We start from the raw sequence: 24,373 nt of genomic DNA on the forward strand, positions 1-24,373 counted from the left end.
TCCATGGCAAAAGGGCAGATAAAGCAAACTTTGGAAAGCATTATTAAATAATAAAATTCATAGATTGATATGAAGAAGGGATGGATGTCCTTGTGGTTGGGGCATTGGCCTGGGACATAGGAAACCCACCTTTGATTTCCTGCTTCACCATGGCCTTCCAGTATGACCTTAGACAAGTCACTTGGCCTTGCTGTGTCTCTGCCCCCCGTCTGTACAATGGGTATAATAGCACTGCTCTGCCTCACATGGGTCCCAGAAAGAAGATGAGCACCACCGGGATCAAAGTAACTGCCCATTGAAATGTCATGATAATGACCCCCTGTACGACTGAGTCGGTCACAGAATACATAGACATAGATGATATTAAATCAACAGAACAGTGACTTTTGTCTAGAAACGTCACTATATTATCCTTTTTTATTCATCTCTCTTTAGTATGTGAAATTCCACATAAGTCACCATTTTGATGCAAAAAGAATGGTTTTACAAAGCTCAAATTGTAGTACACACTGAATTTCCCAACTTTTGAAGGATATTTAATACCAGCTGTACTGTGCATTGTATCCACTGAGGAAATAATCATTTTTTGTAAACGACTGAAATGTATCTTAGTCAGGCTTACAATTTGGGGTGTAGGGTACTCTTGTATATAAACAAAGAAATATATGCAAAATTTTAAGACAATTTTAAAAAAGGGGAGCATATACATGACTCCATTTTGTGGGTTCAGCTACAGTACCAGAAGTTGTGGATGAGTGAGAGGTTAAGGGATGGGTCAAGAGGAAAAACCAGGGTAAGGTCAGGAAAACTTCAGGAGGTGAGATTCATTTGTGTGGCACCTTCTCACCAGACAAGCCATGAAGAGCAGCAAGATAAGGCTGAAGGAGCCTGCCTGAAATAAGAGTTCTGGCCAGAAAAGCAAGGTCTCAGTGCTATGGAAGCTGTGCTTGAGAGAGGATTTCCGGGCAGCTAGTGGGGTATCATCATCAGTGTTGCCAATTCTCATGATTTTGTCCCAGTCTTCGGTGTTTTTCTTAAAGCCCGAGATTCTGGAGTCAACTGATTAGTGAGACTCTCAGCTTGCATTTTTTTTTAAAAGGTTCTACTCTTGTTCAGAATGGTTCAGAAACCAGAAGGCAAATAGAAAGAACCAATTTAAAAAAAATAATCTTATGATTTTTAAGCCAATCTCAGGTGGTTTTGATGCCTGACTCATGATTTTTGAATGCTTGGGATTAGTAAGTACTTGTTCGTTTTTCATATCAAGGAACTTGGTATCTGCTTATAACGCTGGTTAGCTTAGGCCACAGTTGGGCATGGTACTTATCCACATGCCTATCTTTGAGCACAGAATAGTCTCATTGAAGCTAATGGGAATACTTTCATGCTTTGAATTAACCATATGCTTCATTACCTTGCTAAATACACACCCTAGTGCTGTGTTTATGGTAATTGTTAGTTATCTTATGTGTCATACTCCTTAGACTCAAACTGTATCTAAAGGGTAATGATGTAAAGGGTATCATTTAGCAATGGTTTTGGCAGTAGATCAAGGGATTTTCAAGCATATTGTAAATGGTTTATTTTAACAAGGTAGGAACGCGTTATGCATAAAGTGCATTGTCTAGATAAATTGCATGCCACTATGATATGGTTATTAATAATTAAAGCTCTTTAATGTATTATAGTCTGATCCATGTATTGATTGCTGCATTGTTTGCTCTATAGAAGACACTCTAAGAAACAGGGGAAAGGGGGATTTTCCCCTAGGAGGCTACATGGGTTGCTAAGTGGATTAGTTAGTGGCTTTTCGGGTTCCCAGGTCATAATTCAGACCAGAGCTGACCAAAGAGACTTGAAATCATGTGCGATGGAAGAGGAAGTCAGCATGAGCGTGGAGTTGTTTCTTTGCAGAGTACCCTGCTGCAATATAAAGTCAACATATAGGGCCAGATTCTCAATCACATCCAAGCTCCACTTGGATGCAGAAGGAGACGTATCAGAGAGCTGGTTGTGGATCCCTGATCCTAAGATGCCCAGCCCTGGCGCAAATTAGAGTTATAGGGGAACAACTCTAATTTACAACAATGGCAGATGGGTCAAAGTGGAGCTCCACTGTGGCTTCACAACCTGCCTTGCCCCACTTCCTCCTCTTACACTGCGGTGCAGGGGATGGAAGACTTGGTGCAAGAGTCTGTTCATTGGCAGAGAATTTCTATGCACAGGGGGAATTCTCCACTGGCCTTTCCTGTCACTTTATGACTTTGCTGATCAGAGAATCCACCCTATCATAAATAGGGGGAAAGATATCAAAGCCAGTGTGTTATCAGAGAGAATGTTGAAACACATAATAGGGATGCTCCTGAATGGGGGTACCTCTAATGTTCTGTTCTGTGCATGGTCCTTAACCACACTCACTACCATGTGAGCACCTATTATGGGCTCTGCATCACTGGGTGTGACCAGGGTTTAGTGATAACTCAAGGCAGAAATACCAATACTTACACCTTATGTCTTTATACATGAACGGTTACAAATCAAATGGGGCTAGATTGAGCCCTGGTACAAGTGGGTGCATTGCCACTGGCTTCAATGGAGTTGCATTTACTATTTGCGAGCGCTGTATTTGTCGCATTAACCTTCCTATCTTTGTGATTCTTTTTTTTCTTCTTCGTTTCTTTTTAAAAGTAAAACAATCTGTATTTAGCGGAAAAAAACATTTGGAAGCAAATTTCTTAAATACACATAAACCATTTTTCATGTATTGTGAATTTTCTATTTCTCTTTAAATGCTTACTTGGTGCTTTTAATTTATTTTCAGGTAAACCGGTTATGATTGTTACTGAGTATATGGAGAATGGCTCTCTGGACAGCTTCCTCCGAGTAAGTACAAGGTTGTTGGCACAGTGTTGATCTTGTCCTGTCATCATTTTGTCTTTGCTATTGCTTTACTCTGTCACCATAACTCTTGTCCCATGTTGTATCTTTCATTGTTTCTTTTATTTTGGGGTGGATTATCGTGTGCTCACAAAGGCATCTAGAAGACTGGTATTCTGTTTTGACCCTTTACAATCAGATTTGTTCGGGAATTTATTGAAGAAAGCAGAAATGTTATTTAGTACATTCCAGCTTTGGGAAAAGAACGATTTACTAGCAATTACAACTGTAAATTGTTTTTATGAGGACTAAATTAATAGCTTTAATGCGCTGATGCTTGCTGATATTGGTAGGTAGCCTATACATCATACCAAACACTATCCAAATAATGGTAAACTGTTATGCTGAGCCAAGAGTTTAAATGCAAGATGTTTAAAGAATAACCTCTCACCATGAGGTGTAGAAATTTTGTGTTGCCAAGTGCTATTAGAACATCCTCTTTCCCCACTCCTGCAATGTTTTGCTTATTTTATTCTCCTTCTCTTTTAAAGCTGGTAATGGGCCTGACAAAACCTGAATGCTCCCCGTGTTACCAAGATTTACACGAGGCAAAACAACTAGTGTGCCAGAAGTAAACTCACTCCTAGGGAGAAGCACTGGTTTTATTTTCATTTGTTAGGGTGACCTCAACTCTGGCTACGGACCTTGCCTTGGGTCTGTCATGGTTGAATGACACTATCCCTCAAATTCATAACACTGAAATAGATATTAAACCCCAAAAGGAGATCTATTATCAGCTCTTGTTTCTGTATATACTGCATATGTTATGGTGTCTGCTGAAGCATATGAAATGCATATAAATATTGTATTAACAATCTATCTCATGTAATAAATCTATCTCGAATTATATACCTTTGATAAGGATAAAAATCCTTGAATAAAACTTTGGTCATTCAAGGCTGCAAGACCAATGATTGCTCTGATATATACACACACGCTGATTCAAGTATTTGTTACATGTAATTCAGTGATTTTAGTCTGCTGTATTGTTCAGTGTTCCACACTATTTCCTGAAAACCTAATCCAAAACCTGCTTAAGTCGATGGCAGGACTCCCACTCCACTTCAGTGGGCTTTAGATCATGCCCTGAATGAGAAGCAAAGTTCTGTCAGAAATCATAATATGCACTCACGTGATTAAAAACTGTGTAACAATACATATCCATAAAGTGGCAAGGTTAAAGCTGCAAAGGAAAGAGTATGGTGATGTTGCACCTACGTGCACAGCTAAATTAGCCGTGTGCTCAATTCCTTAATCCCTTGAATCACTCTGAACTGCCCCGAACCAGTTTTGAAACATTTCAGGAAAACACAGGGATCCTCCTGTACCTGTATTCCCCACCAAAATACCCCTTTAGCCTAATATTTGCACAAAAACTATGATCATCCAACCAGTTCTAGTGCCATACATTGGTATCCATTATCTCTCTTTTTTTCAAATGCAGACTTTGTAATGGTGACCACTTTATGTACATTATAATCTCATACGCCTTCCCTCATGTTCCTTTGCACTGCACATCACATTTAAACTTCTTGTCTTTGCTTTCAGGGCCCTGCATAGGGTGACCAGATGTCCCGATTTTATAGGGACAGTCCCGATATTTGGGGCTTTTTCTTATATAGGCTCCTATTACCCCCCACCCCCTGTCCTGATTTTTCACACTTGCTGTCTGGTCACCCTAGCCCTGCATCACACAATCCCAGCTATATCTTCAGCCTGATCTCTCCCTGCATTCTTATCCATGTTGTCTGCTCCACCAGCAAGGCCTTCCTTCATAACTTGTGTCTCTTTTTTTCACAAGCATCTCAGTGTCTTCCTCCATGCTGCCCCTTTATGCCAAGCTCAGTTTAGCAAGACTCCACCCTCATCTCATTCCAGAGTTCCTCCTTAAAACTCTGTCCCTACAAAAAATGATTTTCCTGCAAAATTTAAATTAAACAAAAAGCTTGAATCACTCATACAAATTCAGGCCTATAGAGAGTACCTGTACAATCTTATTCTAATAATACTTGTCCTTGTTCCCATCCCTGGGGTATGTTATATGCTCATTTGCCTGCGCAGTCCATTATTGATAATGTTATTTCTTCAGAGCAGAGACCTGTCTTTGTGTTCTCTGTGCAGCAGCTAGCAATCTATAGGGCAGTATAAAATGATAAATAATGTAGACTGCTTACTGTTCAGACCCCAATCTGGCCAATTACATCATGCCCTACCTTATATACATAATGCAATTTAACCGGTTCATTGGTGCACTGTATTTCAGATATAGTGTACTGATTTCTATTTGCTAATTTATTCACTGAAATTTGTATTTTTAACTTATCAAGTCATCAAAGTTAAGGCAAGTTTCATGCAAATGCATCCTTTCCAACCATGAGTCTCACTCTGAAAGTGAATGCCAAGGGGCTTTTCAAACACTTGACTGCCATTTCAGTGCCAGTTCTGCCATATGTTCAGCTAATGTTTACACAGCCAATATTATCCCTTGAGAACAATGGTCAAAAGTAAAACTTATGCCCCGTCTTTCAGTCGGGTTCATGTGGTCTTACTCATGTGCGAGTGAAGAGTCCCATTTATATAGTTAGCCTCCACATGGGGCACAGAGGCCGCCCGCACTGATGTGACTGCAGGAGTGGGAGGTTAATGTATTTGAAAGCTGATCACTGAATACATTTTATTTTTGGTCATATGTAGATTCACATAGCAAGATGGAAGCTATCTTTTTACAAGCAACACCCATTAGCAAGAGCTTGGGGGCTGAAAACCTAGCCAAATTAGGAATGCATGCATTTATTGGTTTTCAGCCTAAGAATGGTGACATAGTGATTTTGATTCTGAAGCTGAGAAAGATTTTGGAGAACAAATTCAAATTTGGATGGCACTTAGCAATTTCTGAGTCAGATAAACATCTGCAATTTTAAAAATTGCTTCTCTATGCATATAACTTACATTATTGTGCCGTCTAAGGCAGGAATTTTCCTAATGGATGGATCAGTGGGAGTTTTGTGTTTAACTCCCATTGGCTGCCTTGAAAATCCTAGCCTCAGTGTATGCATATAGTTTAGATTTATCTGACATTTGCACCTATCTTATATTTGGGCAAGTGAAATTCAGGTGGGAATAAACACAGGAACAGCTAAATTTTATCTGAAATTAAAGCCTGTCCCTTGTTTGCCTCCAGTTGATTTAGAGATTATTCTCCTTTGGTTACAGTATTTTCATGGATGGTTTTTATCTTGGGTCTTTTTTTTATGAGCCCTCCATGTGCAGAACTCCCAGTGACTTCAATGGAAAATCTGTGCATGGTGAACTTGTACAATCGGTCTCTTAATCATGCATTCTGTGTGTTTTGCAGAAACATGATGCTCAGTTCACAGTCATCCAGCTAGTGGGCATGCTTCGAGGGATAGCATCTGGCATGAAGTACTTGTCAGATATGGGTTATGTCCATCGTGACCTAGCTGCCCGTAACATCCTCATCAATAGTAATCTGGTGTGCAAAGTCTCGGATTTTGGCCTCTCTCGTGTATTGGAGGATGACCCAGAAGCTGCTTACACAACCAGAGTGAGTTCATATGTTTATACCTTTCTTAATTATAGCTATAAAACTGGGGTGCTGGAAGTGCAGCCTGAGACTACATGTGACCTCAAGACTCCTAAACCGGGGCACATGGACCATAGAGCATGGGAAAATTTGATCAATAGCTGGTTAGACTTGCTGGTGAGCTTACTGCAGCCAATTCCTACACATTTGTCAAGGAAGATACAAGTATAAAATTATAGGTCTGCATTTATAGTTGGTAGCAAATCATTCTATGGCTATGTCTATACTGCACGTTCACTTATGGTGATAAATAGAGTACATACACTGCACGCCCCCCTCGCATGGGTATAAACAGCAGTGTAGACAGTAAGGCACTGTTTAGGTGAGTAGAGTAAAGACATGCTGGAACCTTATGGTACGTATCTTATATGGCTCTCTTCTCACCCAAGCATTGCCTTCAGCGGTGGCTCCAGGCACCAGCGCTCCAAGCACGTGCCTCGGGCGGCAAGCCACGGGGGGCGCCCTGCCGGTCACTGCGAGGGCAGCAGTCAGGCAGCCTTTGGCGGCATGCCTGCGGGAGGTCTGCGGGACCGGGGACCTCCCGCAGGCAAGCCGCCGAAGGCAGCCTGCCTGCCATGCTTGCGGCGGCAAAAAAGCTAGAGCCGCCCCTGAGTGACTTCCCCATTTTCACTGTTATTTTTAGCAGTGTAGTGACCTGGTGCCTCTCCACTGCTGAAGCCCTTCCCCACCACAGCAATGAAAGGCTCTGGCAGAGGGGAGGCAGCAGGGAATGGTATAGCAGATTGCCCTTTAATGCAGATGATTGTATAGCAAACATAAATGTAATTTTTACCTTAACAGAGTTAGGTCATCAGAGAAATACATGTTGATTAAATGCTAGAAAATGAGACTTCAATGGAACAGCTTAGAAGGCAGTTAACTGCACATGAATGACTTTCTTCTGTTCACACTTATGTTAGTTAAAAACAGAAGTAACTCTATTGAAATCAATTAAACTATAACGGTATGTGAAAGCATAGTGAGAGGGGATTCAAACCCAAAGCTTTCCATTTGTGGTTTGCTACTGTAAAAATTGTTAGAGACAAACTGGTAGTTCATTGCTAGAACTGGTCAAAAAATGAAAAAGAATTTTGCAGAAATTTAGAAGTTTATCTGTTTGCATCGTACAAGGTCTGGAAAGGTCCTACTTTCCTTCTCTCTCTCTTCCCCCAAGAATTTTCAATTTTGAAAAGCCAAAAAATGTTCATGGTGGGGGTGGGGGGGGGAAATCAGTTTAATGTAAAACAAGGAAAAGGGAACAAAAGAAAAAATCAAGGCAGGGAGGGAGAGTGCGACCAAAGAGGAATGGAAAGAAGAAACAAGAAAAAAAGGAACATACAAAATATTAAAAAATGTTTTAAAAAAATTTGATACAAATATTTTCCAAAATGTTCTTTTTTTTAAAAAGCTAATTTTTGGACCAGCTCTATTCATGACCATCTGGTCCTGGGGGTAGGGAGGGCTTATGTGAAATCAAGCACATTTAGCCACCAAGCTGGGATTTTTGTGAATCAAGTCCTTCAGTGATGACTATTCTAGGTGATCACTTCTGAGGGTACATCTACACTACAGGGGGGAGTCGATTTAAGATACGCAAATTCAGCTACGTGAATAGCGTAGCTGAATTCGACGTATCGCAGCCGACTTACCCCGCTGTGAGGACGGCGGCAAAATCGACTTCTGCGGCTTTCTGTCGGCGGCGCTTACTCCCACCTCCGCTGGTGGAGTAAGAGTGCCGATTCGGGGATCGATTGTCGCGTCCCGTTGGGACGCGATTAATCGATCCCCGAGAGGTCGATTTCTACCCGCCGATTCAGGCGGGTAGTGTAGACCTAGCCTGAGTATGGTTGTTGCACTGCAGGATTCCTCCCCATCCCTGCATAATTTGTATTGCCTGCCTGTTGGAGTATGAGAACCTTCACCTGGCCTCAGCAAGGTGGATGAAAAGGAGCAGGAAGGGAAAAGGGATTCTTTCAAGAGCAGAGAAAGGTAACTTTTCTCCCACCCTCCACTCCCAGCCTAGGGATAAGCAGATATGGGAGCCTACCAGAGCCAGGAGACCCCCAAGGAGTGGAGTGCCTCTTGTCTGCCTTCTTGATTGCACTCTGCCTGAAGAGACATAGAGATGAGACTGTCTGCTACTTCTTCTTTTGTTTGTGGTAAAGACGAAGTAGAGCATGCCAAAGAACTCATGGCACGGACCCAGAGCTGAGGAAAGCCTGGGCCTTTTCCATTTTCCACGCTAAAGCCTTAAAGGGGCAGGGCAATAATTTTCCTTTGGCCATTTTTTCATTATTTTGGAGCCTGCTGCTGCTGCTCAAGGCAAGCCACATTATGGCCACTTTAAGACCTAAGAAACCTGTGACTCCCTGGTATGGAACAAAAAGTTGCCTGGGGAGAAATAGCTGTGCATCAGACAGTGTAGCAAAAAGCTTTATAAAGGAAGTGAGTTTATTGAATATGAAGCGTATGTGCTGAAGTGTGTGAGTTGCAGGTTCCCTGGGTAGGAAATATGGAGAAGAGATTTATGTGATACTGGAATTTCTGGCCAATGCAGAAATCTGATGTTCCAATGAGAGTGCTGAAGTCTTCTTTTCTGTCTACTCTTCACCTCCTTTCTGTGTCTCTCTGCTTATTTACATTTAGATAAAGAAATCAGATGTGAAGAAACCATTTTGCAAAGCGTGCTCATGTGCATTCAATAAACCCCATCTGCCATTTATGGCACAAACACAAACTACTGCAGGAAGTTACCAACATGATTAGAATCTCTTAATAGAATCTAGACCACATCTAATTTCATTCACAGGATAAATGGGAGAGTGTATAAACATCCTTTGAAATGGCATCAGAAAGCATGCTCCAGAGATGGGGAAGTCACTTCATTCACAATTAAGACATCACTGTTTGGGGTTTAGCTCTGAGATTGTTTAGATCCTCATTTGATTTCCCTGCTACTATAATCCAGAGTGCCTCTGCTGCTACTTTAAATTCATATGAATCTGGGTGAAAAGGGGGCAATTGGATTGGTGGTTGTCACAAAACTTTGGTGATAAGACAAAGGAGTTTCAAAGCTCTGTGCTGCCAGTACAAATCCAGTCCAGGTCAGTAAGGACCACAAGTTACCATTGTGTGATGACCATTCTAGGTGAAATGAATTGGTGGTTGCCCACTGGAAGGTGCGAGTGCCATTTGTTACAAAAGCCACCATTTACTTTTTTCTATAGCTGGCATTCTTGCTGTCTGTCTCAGCAGAGAGGGCAGTGATTGAACAGGCATGTATATAAAAACTATCTTCACACATCTACAACGTGTGGGTAACACTTTCAAAAGTGTCTAGATTCCATTTCAAAAAGTGATCTAGGCACTTAAGTCTCATTGACAGTGAAGTCACTTGGTCGCTTTTGAAAATTTTACCCTGAGTCCTTCTCAGTTCCGTTTCAGGCTCATTAGCAAAGAGAAGGAATGTTTGCACTGCTGCTGCCTGGTTATTTAGCTAAATAGAAGATTGTTTCCTAGACTGTCAATCCCAGGAGATTTCACAGCCACTAACTTCATATGAAGGAAAAAAAGGGACCACGTTTTAAAATAATGGAATAGTCCCATAGACTTTGATGCATTTACCAGCTAAAGTGAGGGGTAGCAGTTACTCAGAAGCTTTCTGAAATTGACTAAAGAAATCAAAGCTGTAACCATATTTCCAAATGTTCGCTTTCAGATAGTGAAATAAGATATCTTAAGTGACTTTGTTGTTTGATAATCCAGGCCCCAGTCCTGCAAAGAGAACTCATCCAGGCAGAGCCCCTGTGCATGTACAGACCCTCTGTGCTAAGCCCCAGTCACTTGGCATACACTTGGGCCAATCTTTTCTCAGGAGCAGGGCCTTTGTATCTACATTTCCATTAGGAATATAATTTTACAGTCTTTATAAATAGGTAATCGGTAATACTCACGCTTCTGCAAGTCCTCTGAAGACCAATGCAAAGATCACACTTGTATAAGGGCCATAGTTGTGCTTCAGAGATACGTAATATTTATATACTCTAGACTAGTGTAGAGCGTAGTGTGGCGTGTGGACCACTATTTAAATGCATATTTAGGCACATCACCAATGTGCCTGACATTTAATTGAAGAACGCAGTCCAATTAACTGTTAGTCTCTCTCTTTCTCTCTTTGAAGTCATAGTTCTAAATCCTGCCCTGTGTTGTGGGGTGCCTTGGAGGGTGAGACCATAGGAAGCCTCTCTTGCTCTATCCCACCTCCCCTAAGCATTTACACAGTTACAGGGTAGGGTTGTCACCTACCACTCAAGAGGATACTACCTCATGGGTTTGGTCATCATGTCCATTAATGCACAAGGGGAAACACATTCTGCTAGTTAAGGGAATTGGTCAGGCTTCCAGCAGCCACTGTGAGCCATTCTGTCCTGTACCAGCTAGATGGCTCTTGGACTGACCTCGTGCCCAATACGTCACGGATTCTCCTGTCATGTGACCCTATAGAGTATGGGTCTGGATTTTGCCCTCTCATTTTTGTTGCCTAATTCTTCTAACCCGTTTGTTAAAATCCGTTTCTCTTGATTCCTTTCTTCCCAGGCACTTGGTCAAGTATCCGTGACAATCGCTTTCTAACTGATTATAAATCAAAATAAGAGATTGGGATACGTAGGCCTGGAAGCAGCTGCTGTGTGCTGGAGTAGCAGACTCACTCAAAATAAATTGAAGGCTTTGTTTAGTTTCGGCAGATTTATGCTTCACAGTTCAGATACAATAAGAATCACAACTCTGTTGACAGCAAACAAAACTTTCAATTACTACTGACACTTTTGCTCCAGCACACAACAGCAGATCTCAGACCTAGATGTTAGGAGGATGTTATATTTTGGACATTGGTCTTAATTTGTATGTCTTGTCAATCAACGAATGTTTGCACAGTCTCCCTGAACATCAAGTGGGTGTATTTTTCAAAAAAAAAAAAATCTAAGAAATAAACTTACTGTAGCAGTTGAAAGTCACTGTAATGCAGTGGGTCTCAAACTTTTGTACTGGTTACCCCTTTCACATCACAAGCCTCTGAGTGCGACTCCCCCTTATAAATTAAAAACACTTTTTTATATATTTAACACCATTATAAATGCTGGAGGCAAGCAGGGTTGGGGTGGAGGCTGACAGCTTGCGATACCCATGTAATAACCTTGCGACCCCCTGAGGAGTCCCGACCCCCAGTTTGAGAACCCCTGCTGTAGTGGGCAAAGCAGAGAGGGAAAAGAGAGAACAAATAGCATCAAATAATAAACGTTTTTAGGTAATCAGATCCAAGTGTGTTACAGTATACAGTGTGCCATAGTGCTGTAACATTATATAGTCAATTCACTAGCTATAGTAGCATTCAGCCATTTGAATTAGCTGAGCTAGTGCTTTTCATTTTTTGTTCGTATGATCATATTAATAAGCCTGTGGCTTTGTTTGAGGCTAGGACCATGATTATGTTACTACTAGGGGATCCGGTGGGTTACCCTCAGTATTTTTTTTTTTTAAATTTCCATCAGTATGATAATGTCAAACTCACACTGACATAGCAGGAAACTAAGAGCCCTTGGTCTTAAAATGTTGCCAGATTCTAAAATAATGACATACTCCCACACACGTGTAACTGCCCCAGTGACTCAGACACTGTCTGACATGGCATTATTCGACATGCCTGGATAGGTCCCCACAATAGCCCTTAGTTTTCTCTTGGTTACTTTGTTTTATGCCGTGCTGGCCAAATCAATGCTTTGCTGTCAGTGCTTAAGGTGGGGTGCACACATTTCACAATCCTGGGGTTCATCTTCACATCTTTCTTTAAAAATTAAAGAAAGAGGAGGATGCAGGGGCAGAAAGAGTCTAGCTTGCTATTTTTTTCCTAGTTACATTTTAAAAGAGACTGTGCTGGAAGTGTACATAATAGATCTTTGTCTTCAGAAAATAAGTGGAAAAATAGGACACCAATAGGTAACCGTGCACATGCATGTACATACTTACACACTTGATTACACCTTTTTTTTTTTTTTTTGGCATGCACTGGTGGGTCTCTGTGGGCATGACATCCGCATGCACATTTCTGTAGGCATAGATATAGAGTCCTCATTCTGAACTTTGGTTCTACGTGTTCCACTTTGCCCAGTTGCTTTTAATTTTAAAGAACAGTAGCCCAACAATATTAGCCAGGGTTTTGCCTGTGTTAATGGCAGGGGCTTTGGTAAGTAAGAAGCCCCAGCTTTGGCAAATGCCCATTTTTGTTTCATAGCTTAATAGAAAATGTTGGATTTAGTCTACTGCATGATTAACCATAAGTTATATGACAGGTTTCAGAGTAGCAGCCGTGTTAGTCTGTATCCTCAAAAAGAACAGGAGTACTTGTGGCACCTTAGAGACTAACAAATTTATTAGAGCATGCTAATAATAATAATAATAGAGAGTACTCCTGTTCTTCATAAGTTATATGACATCTTTGCTATGGGTAAATCATAAAAATTAACCAGATGTGTTCTGTTGGTGTTCATGTAATCTCCAACTCAGACAAGCATTTCTGAGAGAGAGAGAGAGGAGGAGTGGGGAAGATTCTGCTACTTGAGCAATCACTGAGTGCTCTCTTTGAGTTCACCGGCTTTTAAAACTAGAGTAGCTTGTATGTTTTTTTCAAAAAATGGATGAGTGCATAAAAATTCTAAGTTCAGTTTCCAACAATTAATGGGATTGTTTTATTTGTTATTTAAAATATGTGGAAATATTTGAAAATGTTGCACCAATTTTAAGAAAAAATCCTTAGCTTTTGGTGCTGAAATTATAGTCCGATTAGCAGGACCTATTCAGTGTCAGTGGATACTTGTAGCTAAAATAGCTAAAACACCTTGTTAAAAGCTTTGGTTTCACTCATGTTTCTGAAAGCCTTCTTCCTTCTCTCAGTAGAAGTATTTCCCAGGAACATTGCATAAACTCGTATTTGATTTTCAATTCTGATTGCTTGGGTTCTATAATCTGATTTTCAGAAAATTCTAAAGTCACATATGAGAGATTCTGTTTGATTTTAAAGTATTACTTTTGAAAAAAAAACATTTAAATGTTTTCTGTGGAATTTAGATCTAAGATGGCTCAGTTTTCTCAAAATGTTGAACTTTAAATGTTTTAAACTAGCTTTTCAGTTTTATTTTCTACTGTTTCCCATTTTTTTAAATACTTTCATTACATTTTAGACTCTTCCTTTTTTTCATGAATTTGTAGTTCTGCAGGAAAAACTGGCAAATGTGATGTTGCTTTTGACTTGAAATTAGTGCCAGAATTTCCTCACATATACTGTGCCGATTGAATAATAGCTTCCATACAACATGCAGTTGAAATATTCCACTTTGTATCATTGCAGGTCCTAGTCCCATCTGGTTATGAAACTGGTGTATTGTATCACTTGCTTTTAAGTTATGTAGATTTATTATGCTTCTTATATACTTGTACCTCTATAAAACTGTCAGGTATTGTGAAAGGGGAGCAGAGGTGTTGTATGTTTCTCAGAAGTAACTGTTATATCCTAAGATCTCAGGGTGAAATCTTGGGACCACTGAAGTCAGTGGTCCCAGGATTTCACCCCCAATGCATAGATGAATGCCTTCAGTATCATGAACAGAGCTATGGTAGATGCTTAGGAGAGGAAAAAAAGCTCTTCACTTTCAATGGAATTTAACTTTGCATAGATAGGCATATGTTCTTCATAAAACCAATTAAAATGTGCATAAAAAAGGAACTTTTGATGTTTTACTGAATTTGTCTTTCATATGTTAATACAGTAGTTTCTAAAACATTGGAGAATAATGCCATTATTTTTATTAATAGGATATTTTTTCCCTTTTAAGATGATGTCAGGTAAGGACTTTGTGCTAAACTATGTATTTCCCTCCCCTCCATGAAGTGCTTACCTTTCAATCATAGACTAATTTTTGCCCCTTGACATCTGGTGACTTCTACAAGATCCAGTCAGAATGATCTTGATTTTGGACTTGTACTGTAAGTTGTACTTTACTGTTATTTCCCATGTTCCTGGGATGCCTACATTTTATCTACATGTTGACACATGGAAGTCTCTTCCATTTCTAAACTTTTCAGAAGCTGAAGGCAGTTGGGGTGGAAAGCATTTAGGGCTGTACGAGAGTCAGATCCAAATTTGCATTTATTCCCTTGCATTGTGTTGTTAGAAATTGGCACCCACTTTCTCTTGGGGAGAATAAAATTGTATTTTGCAACCATTTTAATCTCACTTTGTTCTTGGCTCTTCATTCAAGATTGGTCATGACCAGGTCAGCTCCTAAATCAGGTCCGGGAATTCAGACTTTTGGTGAGTCCGATCTTGAAGACTCTCATTTGACATCGTCTTAAGAGGAATAAATAGGCCATTACCTGCATGTAAGAACAATAAGATAATTATTTTCCTCACATAAACAGAATGTTATATTAAATAGCAGACGTTAAATAGATGTACTCAGTGTCTGAAGGCAGTTGATGTTTGAGCTGAGTTGCTTATTCATGGAAAATGGACAGAGTAGAGATGGCTATGCTGATTCTTTTGGATTTGGCAGGGGTATTTAGTACCATTGGCCACAACATGGTATTTACATGTCTGGAAACCTGGTGGTTTAGCTGTAGTCGTGCTTCAGTAGATCAATTATTTTTCCTCGGAGAGGACCCAGAGGCTAGTAGCAGGCTGTTGTTCATCTGCTCAAGAGCTTTGTCGTGTGGTGTACTGCAAGTTTATATTCTGCCTGCCCTCTATTCACTGTGTAGCTGAAACCAGGGGACAATGTGAGAGATTCTGGGTTACAGTGCTATTAGTATGCTGATGATACTTAGCTCTTGGTCTTAATTTCTCCCAAATCAGATGGTGCCATCACTTGGCTTTCCTGGTGATATTGGTGAGTTGGGAAACACCTGGACGAATTGCCGGAAGTGATATCTGAATCCTTGATTGAGGGAGTTTGTCCCTTGTTTTTTACACAGGTTTACAATGTAGTATCCACTGCTGTTTTAGAAAGCAGACTAATGTTTTGTTTTTTCCCCCCACCTATCTTTGCTTGGCTAGGAAGTTGCAACCTTTCCTATCAAAGCAAAGCTCAACAGTTATCGGTTCCTATGTCATCTCCTATCTACATAACTGCAAAGTGCCTATCCTTGAGGATCTCTTAGAAAATTCACTTAAATGTAGAATTCTGCTGCTGACATACTCATCGGTGTTTCATGCTGGCAACACATTACATCTGTGTTCCAGAGACTGCAGTGGGTACATATTCATTTCCAGATGTAGTTCAAAGGTTGGGTTTGAGCTATAAAAGTCCTTTGTAGTTTAGGTTCCAGGTAGCATAAAGGTAATTTTACCCTGACAATTGAGAGCAGCTGGGACATGTAAGGAGATAGTCCCTAGAATTGTACTTCTGAAGACTGGCCAGTCTGTGTAAGGCCCTTGCTTCTCAAATCACTTTCCCCTTCCACTGACAGAACTCAGTCATGTGACATGGCTTATTGTTTACTCGGGCTGTTTCTGAGCCGGTGAGATGAACAGGAGAGTTTCAGAGTTGGAGTGTATGTGGGGGTGGGGCTGTTTTGTACCTTTAGATTACAGCTCTTCTATTCACATTTACTTGTTTATTGTGTGACCCTGGAGAGACTGCTATAGACAAACTGTAAAAAATAAATACATCTAATAGAAATAATGAGTTAAAGCAGTGGGTTTGGTGGTTAGCGCTCTGGGATTCTGGAAAGTTGGGTTTAATCCTCAGCTCTGCCACAGACTCGCTGTGTGACTTTGGGCATGTATGAAAAGAGGACAGTATTATTCCTCTTCCTCAGAGAGGTATTAAGACCATAAATTTCTGAATGTTTGTGTGGCTCTCTAATGCCACAGCAATGAGGGCCGTGGGAAAAACCTGTAAATACAAATACAAAGCATTTTACTCAGTGTGAGTAGGAGACACCTCATTTTGGGTGTTGAGTTTGAAAGAGGAAGACTGTAGGGCCAGTCTGGCTTTGGAACATGGATTAAATCTATGTTCTGGGAAATGGCGTCAAACACTGCTCTTTGCTTGTTTGGGGTTTTATTTTACAGTGATGGGGGGACAGCAAAAGGGACTAAACCCATCCAATTTTGAGGGATTCATGTGACATGAAGATTGGTGTAATAGCGATGGACCCAGGAGACCCAGGTCCACCACAGACTTCCTGTCCTTGGGGAGGTCTGTTCCCCAACTCGTAAACGGTAGTAATAGAACTTCCCTGCCTCACAGGGGTGTTTTGGGATGATAAATGCATTACAAATTGTGAGGCACTCAGATTATGCAGTAGTGGAAGTTCGTATATATTGATATAATTTGAGTTGAAGTCTGAGCTGGATCTTTCACCAGTGCTACATATACTATACATCCCTGGTGTTGGAAACTACTTGAACCTGTCATTGTATTCTGCATTCAATTAGATTCATTTCTGAATTATTTTATGCCAAAGTTTTGTTTTACTGTGTAATATGGGCTTGTTTCCTCATGCATGACCCCAAATCATAGACTTACAGATTTCTGTAAAAGCTGGCGCCTTTGGAAAGTGACTCAGTCTCTTCCCTCTAGTTCTCGTGTTGCAGAAACGCAGCCTGAGGCTCCTTGCGTGCATTTTTTTAATTTGGTTTATGGCACGAAACAGTGGTCTCAATCAGGGAGAGATGTTCCCCATAACAACAGGTCTAATTTTAACAGTAGTTTTTCTTCTTTTCCAAGTTTAAATCATTTAATGATGTCTCTTCTCATGACAGTAAAAATGTCTTAGGCCAGATTCTTGCCTGTACAGAGAGGTGCCCCTTCATGTGATCCACATGGATCTTATGCAAGCAGAGGATTGGCGTTAGTGAAAGAAAGCTGCACCACTTCCCCTCCCTTCCCCAAAACATGAGAGTGTGGCAGGAAGTGTAGAAGTCAATTCTGCCAGTTTTACACTAACAGGAAGCTCACCTGCACTGGCCGTTTATGGCCAGAATCTGGCCCCTCTGCCCCATTTGGACAGCATAAAGGGGTTGGAGTATAACTGAGGATGTGACCCCTGACATATTATTGCTTCTCCAACTGAATTCAATGAGACTGGCTCATCCACCCTTTCTTTAAGTGTAAATAAATACATTGATGATTTGATTTATATAGAAAAAATATATACACGTAGAGCTTCAGAAGAGTTTTGTGATACAATATAATGCACTATGTGTTATATAAACCATTGTGTATAAGAAATGGCTTGCTTCCGTGGTAAATGGTAATAGAATTTTGTAACTTAAGGTATTTACTATTCCATATGATAAACATGGCTATAGGTAACAAAGCATATGTAGATGTACATGTGTTACAATAATAGAAGGATTGTTCTGCTTCCAGGGGGGGAAGATTCCAATCCGATGGACATCACCAGAAGCCATTGCATACCGCAAGTTCACATCAGCCAGTGATGCATGGAGCTATGGGATTGTCCTTTGGGAGGTGATGTCCTATGGAGAGAGACCATACTGGGAGATGTCCAATCAGGACGTGAGTATATTGTAGTCTTGAGTTATGTTGTCAAATAAAGAATCAAGCTGTGAGAGGAAGTGGAGCATAATGAAGCCAGGTGGCTCCTAGTTTTTGACACTGACATTGAATAAGATGTAAAAAGAAAATTTTCCAAGTCTCCCTGCTTGTAGAAAAGACCTGTAGAATTTAAATGAAAATGATGATCTTTCTAAAAGGTTTTTGGACCACTATGTACAATGTAATAGAGAATTATATTCGTGCTGAGATATTCTAAAAGATGTTTTTTAAAAGTCTACAGAAAGATGTCATTCTTTTTTACACTCCAAGGGTTTTTAGAGCCATTTTAATTGAACCAGGCTAAATGTCTGTAGATCCCTTTTGGTTCCATCTCTGTAACAGTCTATATAATTTTTCCATAAAGGTTGAATGCACAAAGTAAGTTGTTATTGGAGCCTGTGAAGAAGAGAATGGAAGCATTTGTACTAAGACTTGAATTAAACAACAAAATTTTCTGGAGGCAGTCAACAGATAACATGGGGAGATAGTTTCATTTGTTTAGAAGACCTTTAATGTGGAGTTATGTCATCAGTAAACTATACAGGTCTGCCATGCTTTTTGGGTTTAATTAATGCATCTCTGCTAACATGTTTGTTTTCTTAGAGGGATAGCATTTCCCAAAGTAAGATTATTTAAAAACAAAAAACTATTGTGTTGTTTCTCTTGATATATTTCACGAGTCAATTATAACCCAACATTTTTGGATAGAAGTAAAACTATAACTTTCTGTCACACATGGGCTGGGCAAAGATTTTCTATGTCCAGTTTTTTAACACTAAACAAACAAAGGAGCAGAAATGGCAACTAGAATCAAGCTGGCAGAGCATTTTCTTTCCGCCTTCGCCTAAAAATGTGAATATAAATAAAAAAATTCATTAAAAAACAAAACAAAACTGTCCCTTTCAACTAAGGACTCTTGGCTGTATCTCAGACTTGAACAGAAAACTGTATTCTTTTTAACTAGGTGTCATAATGGGTCTACTATTGGTCAGGGTTAATTAATTGCATTTAGATTGTAGTGGGATGCCTTCCACAATAGCTGGTCATATTAAAATGAAATACAGGGCAAGTGTATGTATGTGTTTTTTCACTACAGGGCTACTTAAACCACATAATGTGTTTCTAGCTGGATTCCTGTCTCAAACCAGTTTTCACTGCTTTGGAATCTAGCAGTCCTGAAAACACAAATGCTAGTGTAATATCCCCTATATCATCATCTAGTTTGGATATGTAATTTTGTAACTCATATGCAAAAACTATTATCTGGAATGGTAAGGAGGATTGTAACACCAGAAGAGAAAGAAAATGGTAACATATACAAAAATCTTATAAAATTTTAGATGCAGGGCAAAATTTTACATCAAGTCTCTGATTTCAATGAGGTCACGCCTAGGCAAAGAAGAAGATAATTTGACCTGCACTGTACAGTAGACGGTATGAACTTGTCATATTAGCAACCTCCTGCCAAAATGACATCTATTATGATCTAAAGACTATGTGCTGTCCTCTCTTCAAGGATCCCCATACTCAGAATTTCCATTGGGATGTAGGTGAGGTAACCTATTGATTACAATGGGAGTTCAGCTGTGCATAGGGGAAAGCATATAGCACTAAAGATACCTAAATGGTGGCTTTGATGTCTTCTGAAGTATAAGTATTAATACTTATTAATGAAGATATTGAAATCAAATGATCAATAGTCAGATCGGGAGTGACAACCCTTCTAGTCCTAAATGTCCCCCAACTGTCCACCAATCTGGTCTTTGGTGTAATAGAGCCCACATCTTATGAAATGTAGTATTTTCGTGGCTTTAATCTAATCAGTGTGAGTTTGGAGAAGTTTTTTTTTTTTTTTTTTTTTAAAGAGTCTCACTTTCTTCATACCGTATCTTAACCTTCCTGTAGCACTTTCTGTATATCTAATTCGCTACATGGTTTACTTTGCAGATAAACCAGAAGTGTTACACTGCAAGACAACTGGTGAATAAACACATTTGTTTAAACATAAAGTGTCTGTGCTAATTTGTTTCACAGGACTGATAAAATAAGTTAATTTAATTGCCTCAACTTTCCAAAAACTTTTATCCTTGTTAGGTAATCAAGGCTGTGGATGAAGGGTACCGCTTACCACCGCCTATGGACTGCCCAGCTGCCTTGTATCAGTTGATGCTGGACTGTTGGCAGAAAGACAGAAACAACAGACCCAAGTTTGAGCAGATTGTCAGCATCCTGGACAAGCTGATCCGTAATCCCAGCAGTCTGAAAATAATCACCAATGCGGCTGCAAGGTGACATGTTAAATTCTACATCGCACTTAATGAAAATAAATATTTGCTTTCTCCACCTACAGTAATTAAAATATGTTTGCTTTGTCCATCCACTTTCTCGGTTTTATCCATTGCTTATTTGCATGCTTGAAGGCTAGAGGAAGCGTTCCGCTCTCTGGTCAGAAGAGATTATTGTAAATAAAAATATAACAGCTGTTTGTTTGCAAAACCAGCTAATTTTAAGATGAGATAGAAAAGTTTTAAACTCGGGTAAATGAATATCTGAGCTGCAAGTCAGATAGGTTTTGATCCTGCAATGTGATGAAATCCCTGACCCCCCCGCCCCCACTGACTTCAGCTGATGCTGAGGGTGCTCAGTATCTCACAGCTACTCTGATTCAACAAGTTATTTAAGCACATAAGTAACCCCATTAACTAGAACCCAGCAACTCACATGCTTATAATTAGGCAGGTGCATAAATATCTTGCTGAATTGTGTTCCTGAAAAGGTATGTGATGCCCCACTCTCTTCTGGCCTCATCCAGCAAATTCCCTACACACGGGAGTACTCCCATGTACTTCAGTAGGACTAATATCCTTAAAGTTAAGCATGTACCGAAGTGTTTTGCTGAATCGGGGCCTTAATAAGGATCTAATTTCTAACATGAATGCTGATACAATGCTTCTAATTGCATTAAAAAGACTCATTTACGATCCTGTTTATCCAGAGAGTTCTGGGACATAAGCAGTGTCCTGATGAAGAGGAGGGAATAACTGATGAATGCCGTGGCATTTGAGGACTGAAGCAGGATATGGTTAAATACCATAGTTCTGATTAAGTAGGGTACAGATTAACGGGTCTGTACTGCATATAAAATACCTGGCTCTTAAAGAGGCTGCTATGTAGAGGCTATGAAGATTATAAGGTTGTTTTAAAAAGGGGTTTCGCCCTGATTTTAAGTGTAAATGCTGATCACAGGGCCCAGACTGACAGCCTGGAGTCTGATTTCCTATATCCACAGAATAGTACAGCCTGGGTAGTGGCGGTGTGGCTTACACATTTGTCACAGTAATGACCTGAGGGGACATCTTTTCAGGAGAGAGGCTCAACAAAGTATAATATTAAATATCCTTTAAAAATGAATCCCAGGGGTTTATTCTTTTTTTTATCTGTTTTTAAAATATTTTGTCTTCCACAGCTGACCTAGCCCTTACTAGATCTAAATTCTGTTCCATCCTGGTGAGCTAAGGGGAGGTCATAACAAGGGAAATGGGGGCGGAGCTGTAAAAAACTTGGTTAGTGTTTAAGCCTGCTATGTAAATAGAATTGACCTGGCTCCTTTTCCTCTTGCCCCAAGCAGTGTTTTTTTTTTTTTCCTGAGGTAGAAGCTTGCTAGTCTAATCACCTCTCTCCCACTAGTACACAAAGAAGAGAATGGGCAGAAGAAGGCAGCGATACTAATGGGCTTGTTTATTAAAAACATATAATGAGATTTGATTCTCCTGCACAGTAAATATGTTTTAATAATTAATTGCTGGGTTTTTTAACACATTGTGAATGATAAAAGTTTATTAGGATAGCTATTCCATGTTATATGGCTGTTGATTGTATTAAAACCAAATTAGTTTAAGCATTACCTTCCCCAGTTAAGAGTTTGTGCTAAATGTCTTTTAAGCCCCAGTTCAGCAAAAGACACAAGAATGTGCTTAAATTTAAGCAAGTGCATTAGTGTTTAACTGCATTTGGAGCTGGGAATAATTTCCATATTTTATTTTGTTTTTAGTTTTGGATTGTGGGCATCAATGCATACGTTTTTCTAGTATTTAAAACAAAATAGTTATTTGTTTCATCCATCTAATACCAAACCCATGCACAGAATTCTTCTGTGACCCCTACATACCAAAGTATTCAGAAACTAGTTGCTACAGTTCAGGGGTGAGTTTCACCTGTGAGCTCTCTCTCTTCCTCTGCGGGCACTTTTTCCAAGTGAGAGGCCTATATCTCAGAGAGTGGAACCCCATGGTTCACCCCACCTGAGACTGGATCATCAAATTACAGCACTCCCTGTTTACTAACCATATTTACCTCAGCTGGCGCAACTGGGCATTGAGTCCTATTTTATAATTCTCTCTGAGACCAATATGAGATTTCTGTGAATCAGGACAGCGTCTTCAAAAACAAGTGTGAAGTATTGGTGCATAGAAATGTAACAAGCAGAAAGAAATAAGGTTGAAACAATAACTGCCTCTATGCATCTTATCTGACCTAAACCGTATCCTTTCTTTGTCCATGTAGGTGGATTCTGCTCATCCCAGTCACCCCTTCTGAGCACGAGGCCCCCAGCCTGCAGCTCTCTGCAGGCCCTTTCTCTTAGTCCGAGACAATCTCTGAGTTCACGGGCAGACTTTTATTTGTCCCAAAGTTCCTCTGTCTGCCCTGGGACCCTGAGCCTTGTCCAAATTTATGCATCTTCACCAGTGGGTCAGGTTGAACTTCAAAGCAGTCGGCTCTCTATTTTGTCCTTTAATTACTGGTGAATAGGTGATGCTTAGAAGAGTTAGTCCAGTCTTCCTGTGCAGATGCCTGCCAGGGTGTTTCTATACTGCAGTCAGAGGTATGACTGCAGCACTTCTTTGATCTAGCTAGCTGGAGTAACAATAGCAGTGAAGCACGGACTTCAGCTCAGGATAGCTGCTTGAGTACGTACCCAGGATCACGGGTAGGGTTGAACAGTCTGTACTTCTTTAGCTTCACTTCTATTGTTACTCCAGTTAGCTAGATCAAAGCAAGCTCACATAGGTCTTCATATGTTGCAATCTCACCTCCAATTGCAGTGTAGACATACCCTACACGTCCTCGTGACCTGCACTGAGGCTATAGAGGGTTTTGTGGGTTAACCGCCCTCTGGTCCTTCTCAACCGCCTTCAGCCAGAGATGGAGTTTAGTGTGTGCCTGTTTGCTCTTTATATTAGTAATTAGTTCTTTATTAGTAGTAGATTTCTGCTGGCTGTGAGAGGGAAAAGATTCTTTGCCAGGGCACTTTAACAGTGCCTAGGTTTGGCAGAATGCCACCTAATGAGACCATAAGTATGGTCAGGAGAAGATTTCATTATGACCCCATCCAAAATTTGTACCTATGGTTTCTTCTGAGTTTCACATTAACTAAATTATTCACCTTCCAGTTTTCTTTCTTTCTTTTTTTCTTTCTCTCTCTCTCTCTCTCTCTCTCTCTAAGCCCCATCAATCTACACAGGAATCTGCCTTCCATACGCTGTATGTGAAGAGGTCTTTAGTCCTTTACTTAAATAGAACTAAGCCATTCAGGAAAACCCCTAGACTCTGTTTCTATTGCTAATAGATCTAGGGGAGCTTCTGTCTCCACACAGAGACTTTCTAAATGGATCCATGGATGCATTATTGGCAGTTGCTGTTCTGCTCAGGTTCCATCTCCCTTATGAGTGACTGCACTTTATCACAATCTACCCTAGAGCCTTACTCAAAGACATTCCAGTTGCTGAAATCTGCATGGCTGCAACGTGATCCTTGGTACATATGTTTTCCACCCCTTTGTTTCACTCTCTAAGGTCAGATGCTGTAGTAGGTAATGCAGTTCTTTCTTCGGTGATGGACTCTGTTCCAAAACTCTACTGCTAGGGAGTCATCTGAAGCGAAGTACCCACAGGGATACTTCTCAAAGAAGAAGAAGAGGTTACTCACCTTGTACAGTACTGGAGTTCTTCGAGATGTGTGTCCCCTAGGGTGCTCCACTATCTTCCCTTCTTTCCACTGTTTTGGAGTTTCTTTGCTATAGAGAAGAAACTGAGGGCAGTTCGCCCATGTAGCTTTCTGTGACCTCAGGATGGGGCACAAGGATATGGAGGGTGTGTGCACGGGCTAAACGGGCACTGCTACCAAAAATCTCCAATCAAAAGCTCAGGGTGCATGC

At 40.4% G+C, this 24,373-nt stretch overlaps 1 protein-coding gene across 3 annotated transcripts in view; it reads left to right on the forward strand.

The window, feature by feature from the left end:
* EPHA3 (EPH receptor A3) overlaps window positions 1-24,373 on the forward strand; it is a 300,651-nt gene that overhangs the window by 259,779 nt on the left and 16,499 nt on the right. For all 3 annotated transcript variants that reach the window (XM_054046029.1, XM_054046033.1, XM_054046037.1), the window contains exons 12-15: window positions 2,822-2,883; window positions 6,293-6,502; window positions 17,971-18,120; window positions 20,254-20,447. In XM_054046029.1, the coding sequence (XP_053902004.1) occupies window positions 2,822-2,883; window positions 6,293-6,502; window positions 17,971-18,120; window positions 20,254-20,447 (616 nt within the window). The remainder of the gene's footprint in view (window positions 1-2,821; window positions 2,884-6,292; window positions 6,503-17,970; window positions 18,121-20,253; window positions 20,448-24,373) is intronic.

The sequence above is a fragment of the Malaclemys terrapin genome, chromosome 1, assembly GCF_027887155.1.
Source record: "Malaclemys terrapin pileata isolate rMalTer1 chromosome 1, rMalTer1.hap1, whole genome shotgun sequence".
Lineage (NCBI taxonomy): Eukaryota > Metazoa > Chordata > Testudines > Emydidae > Malaclemys > Malaclemys terrapin.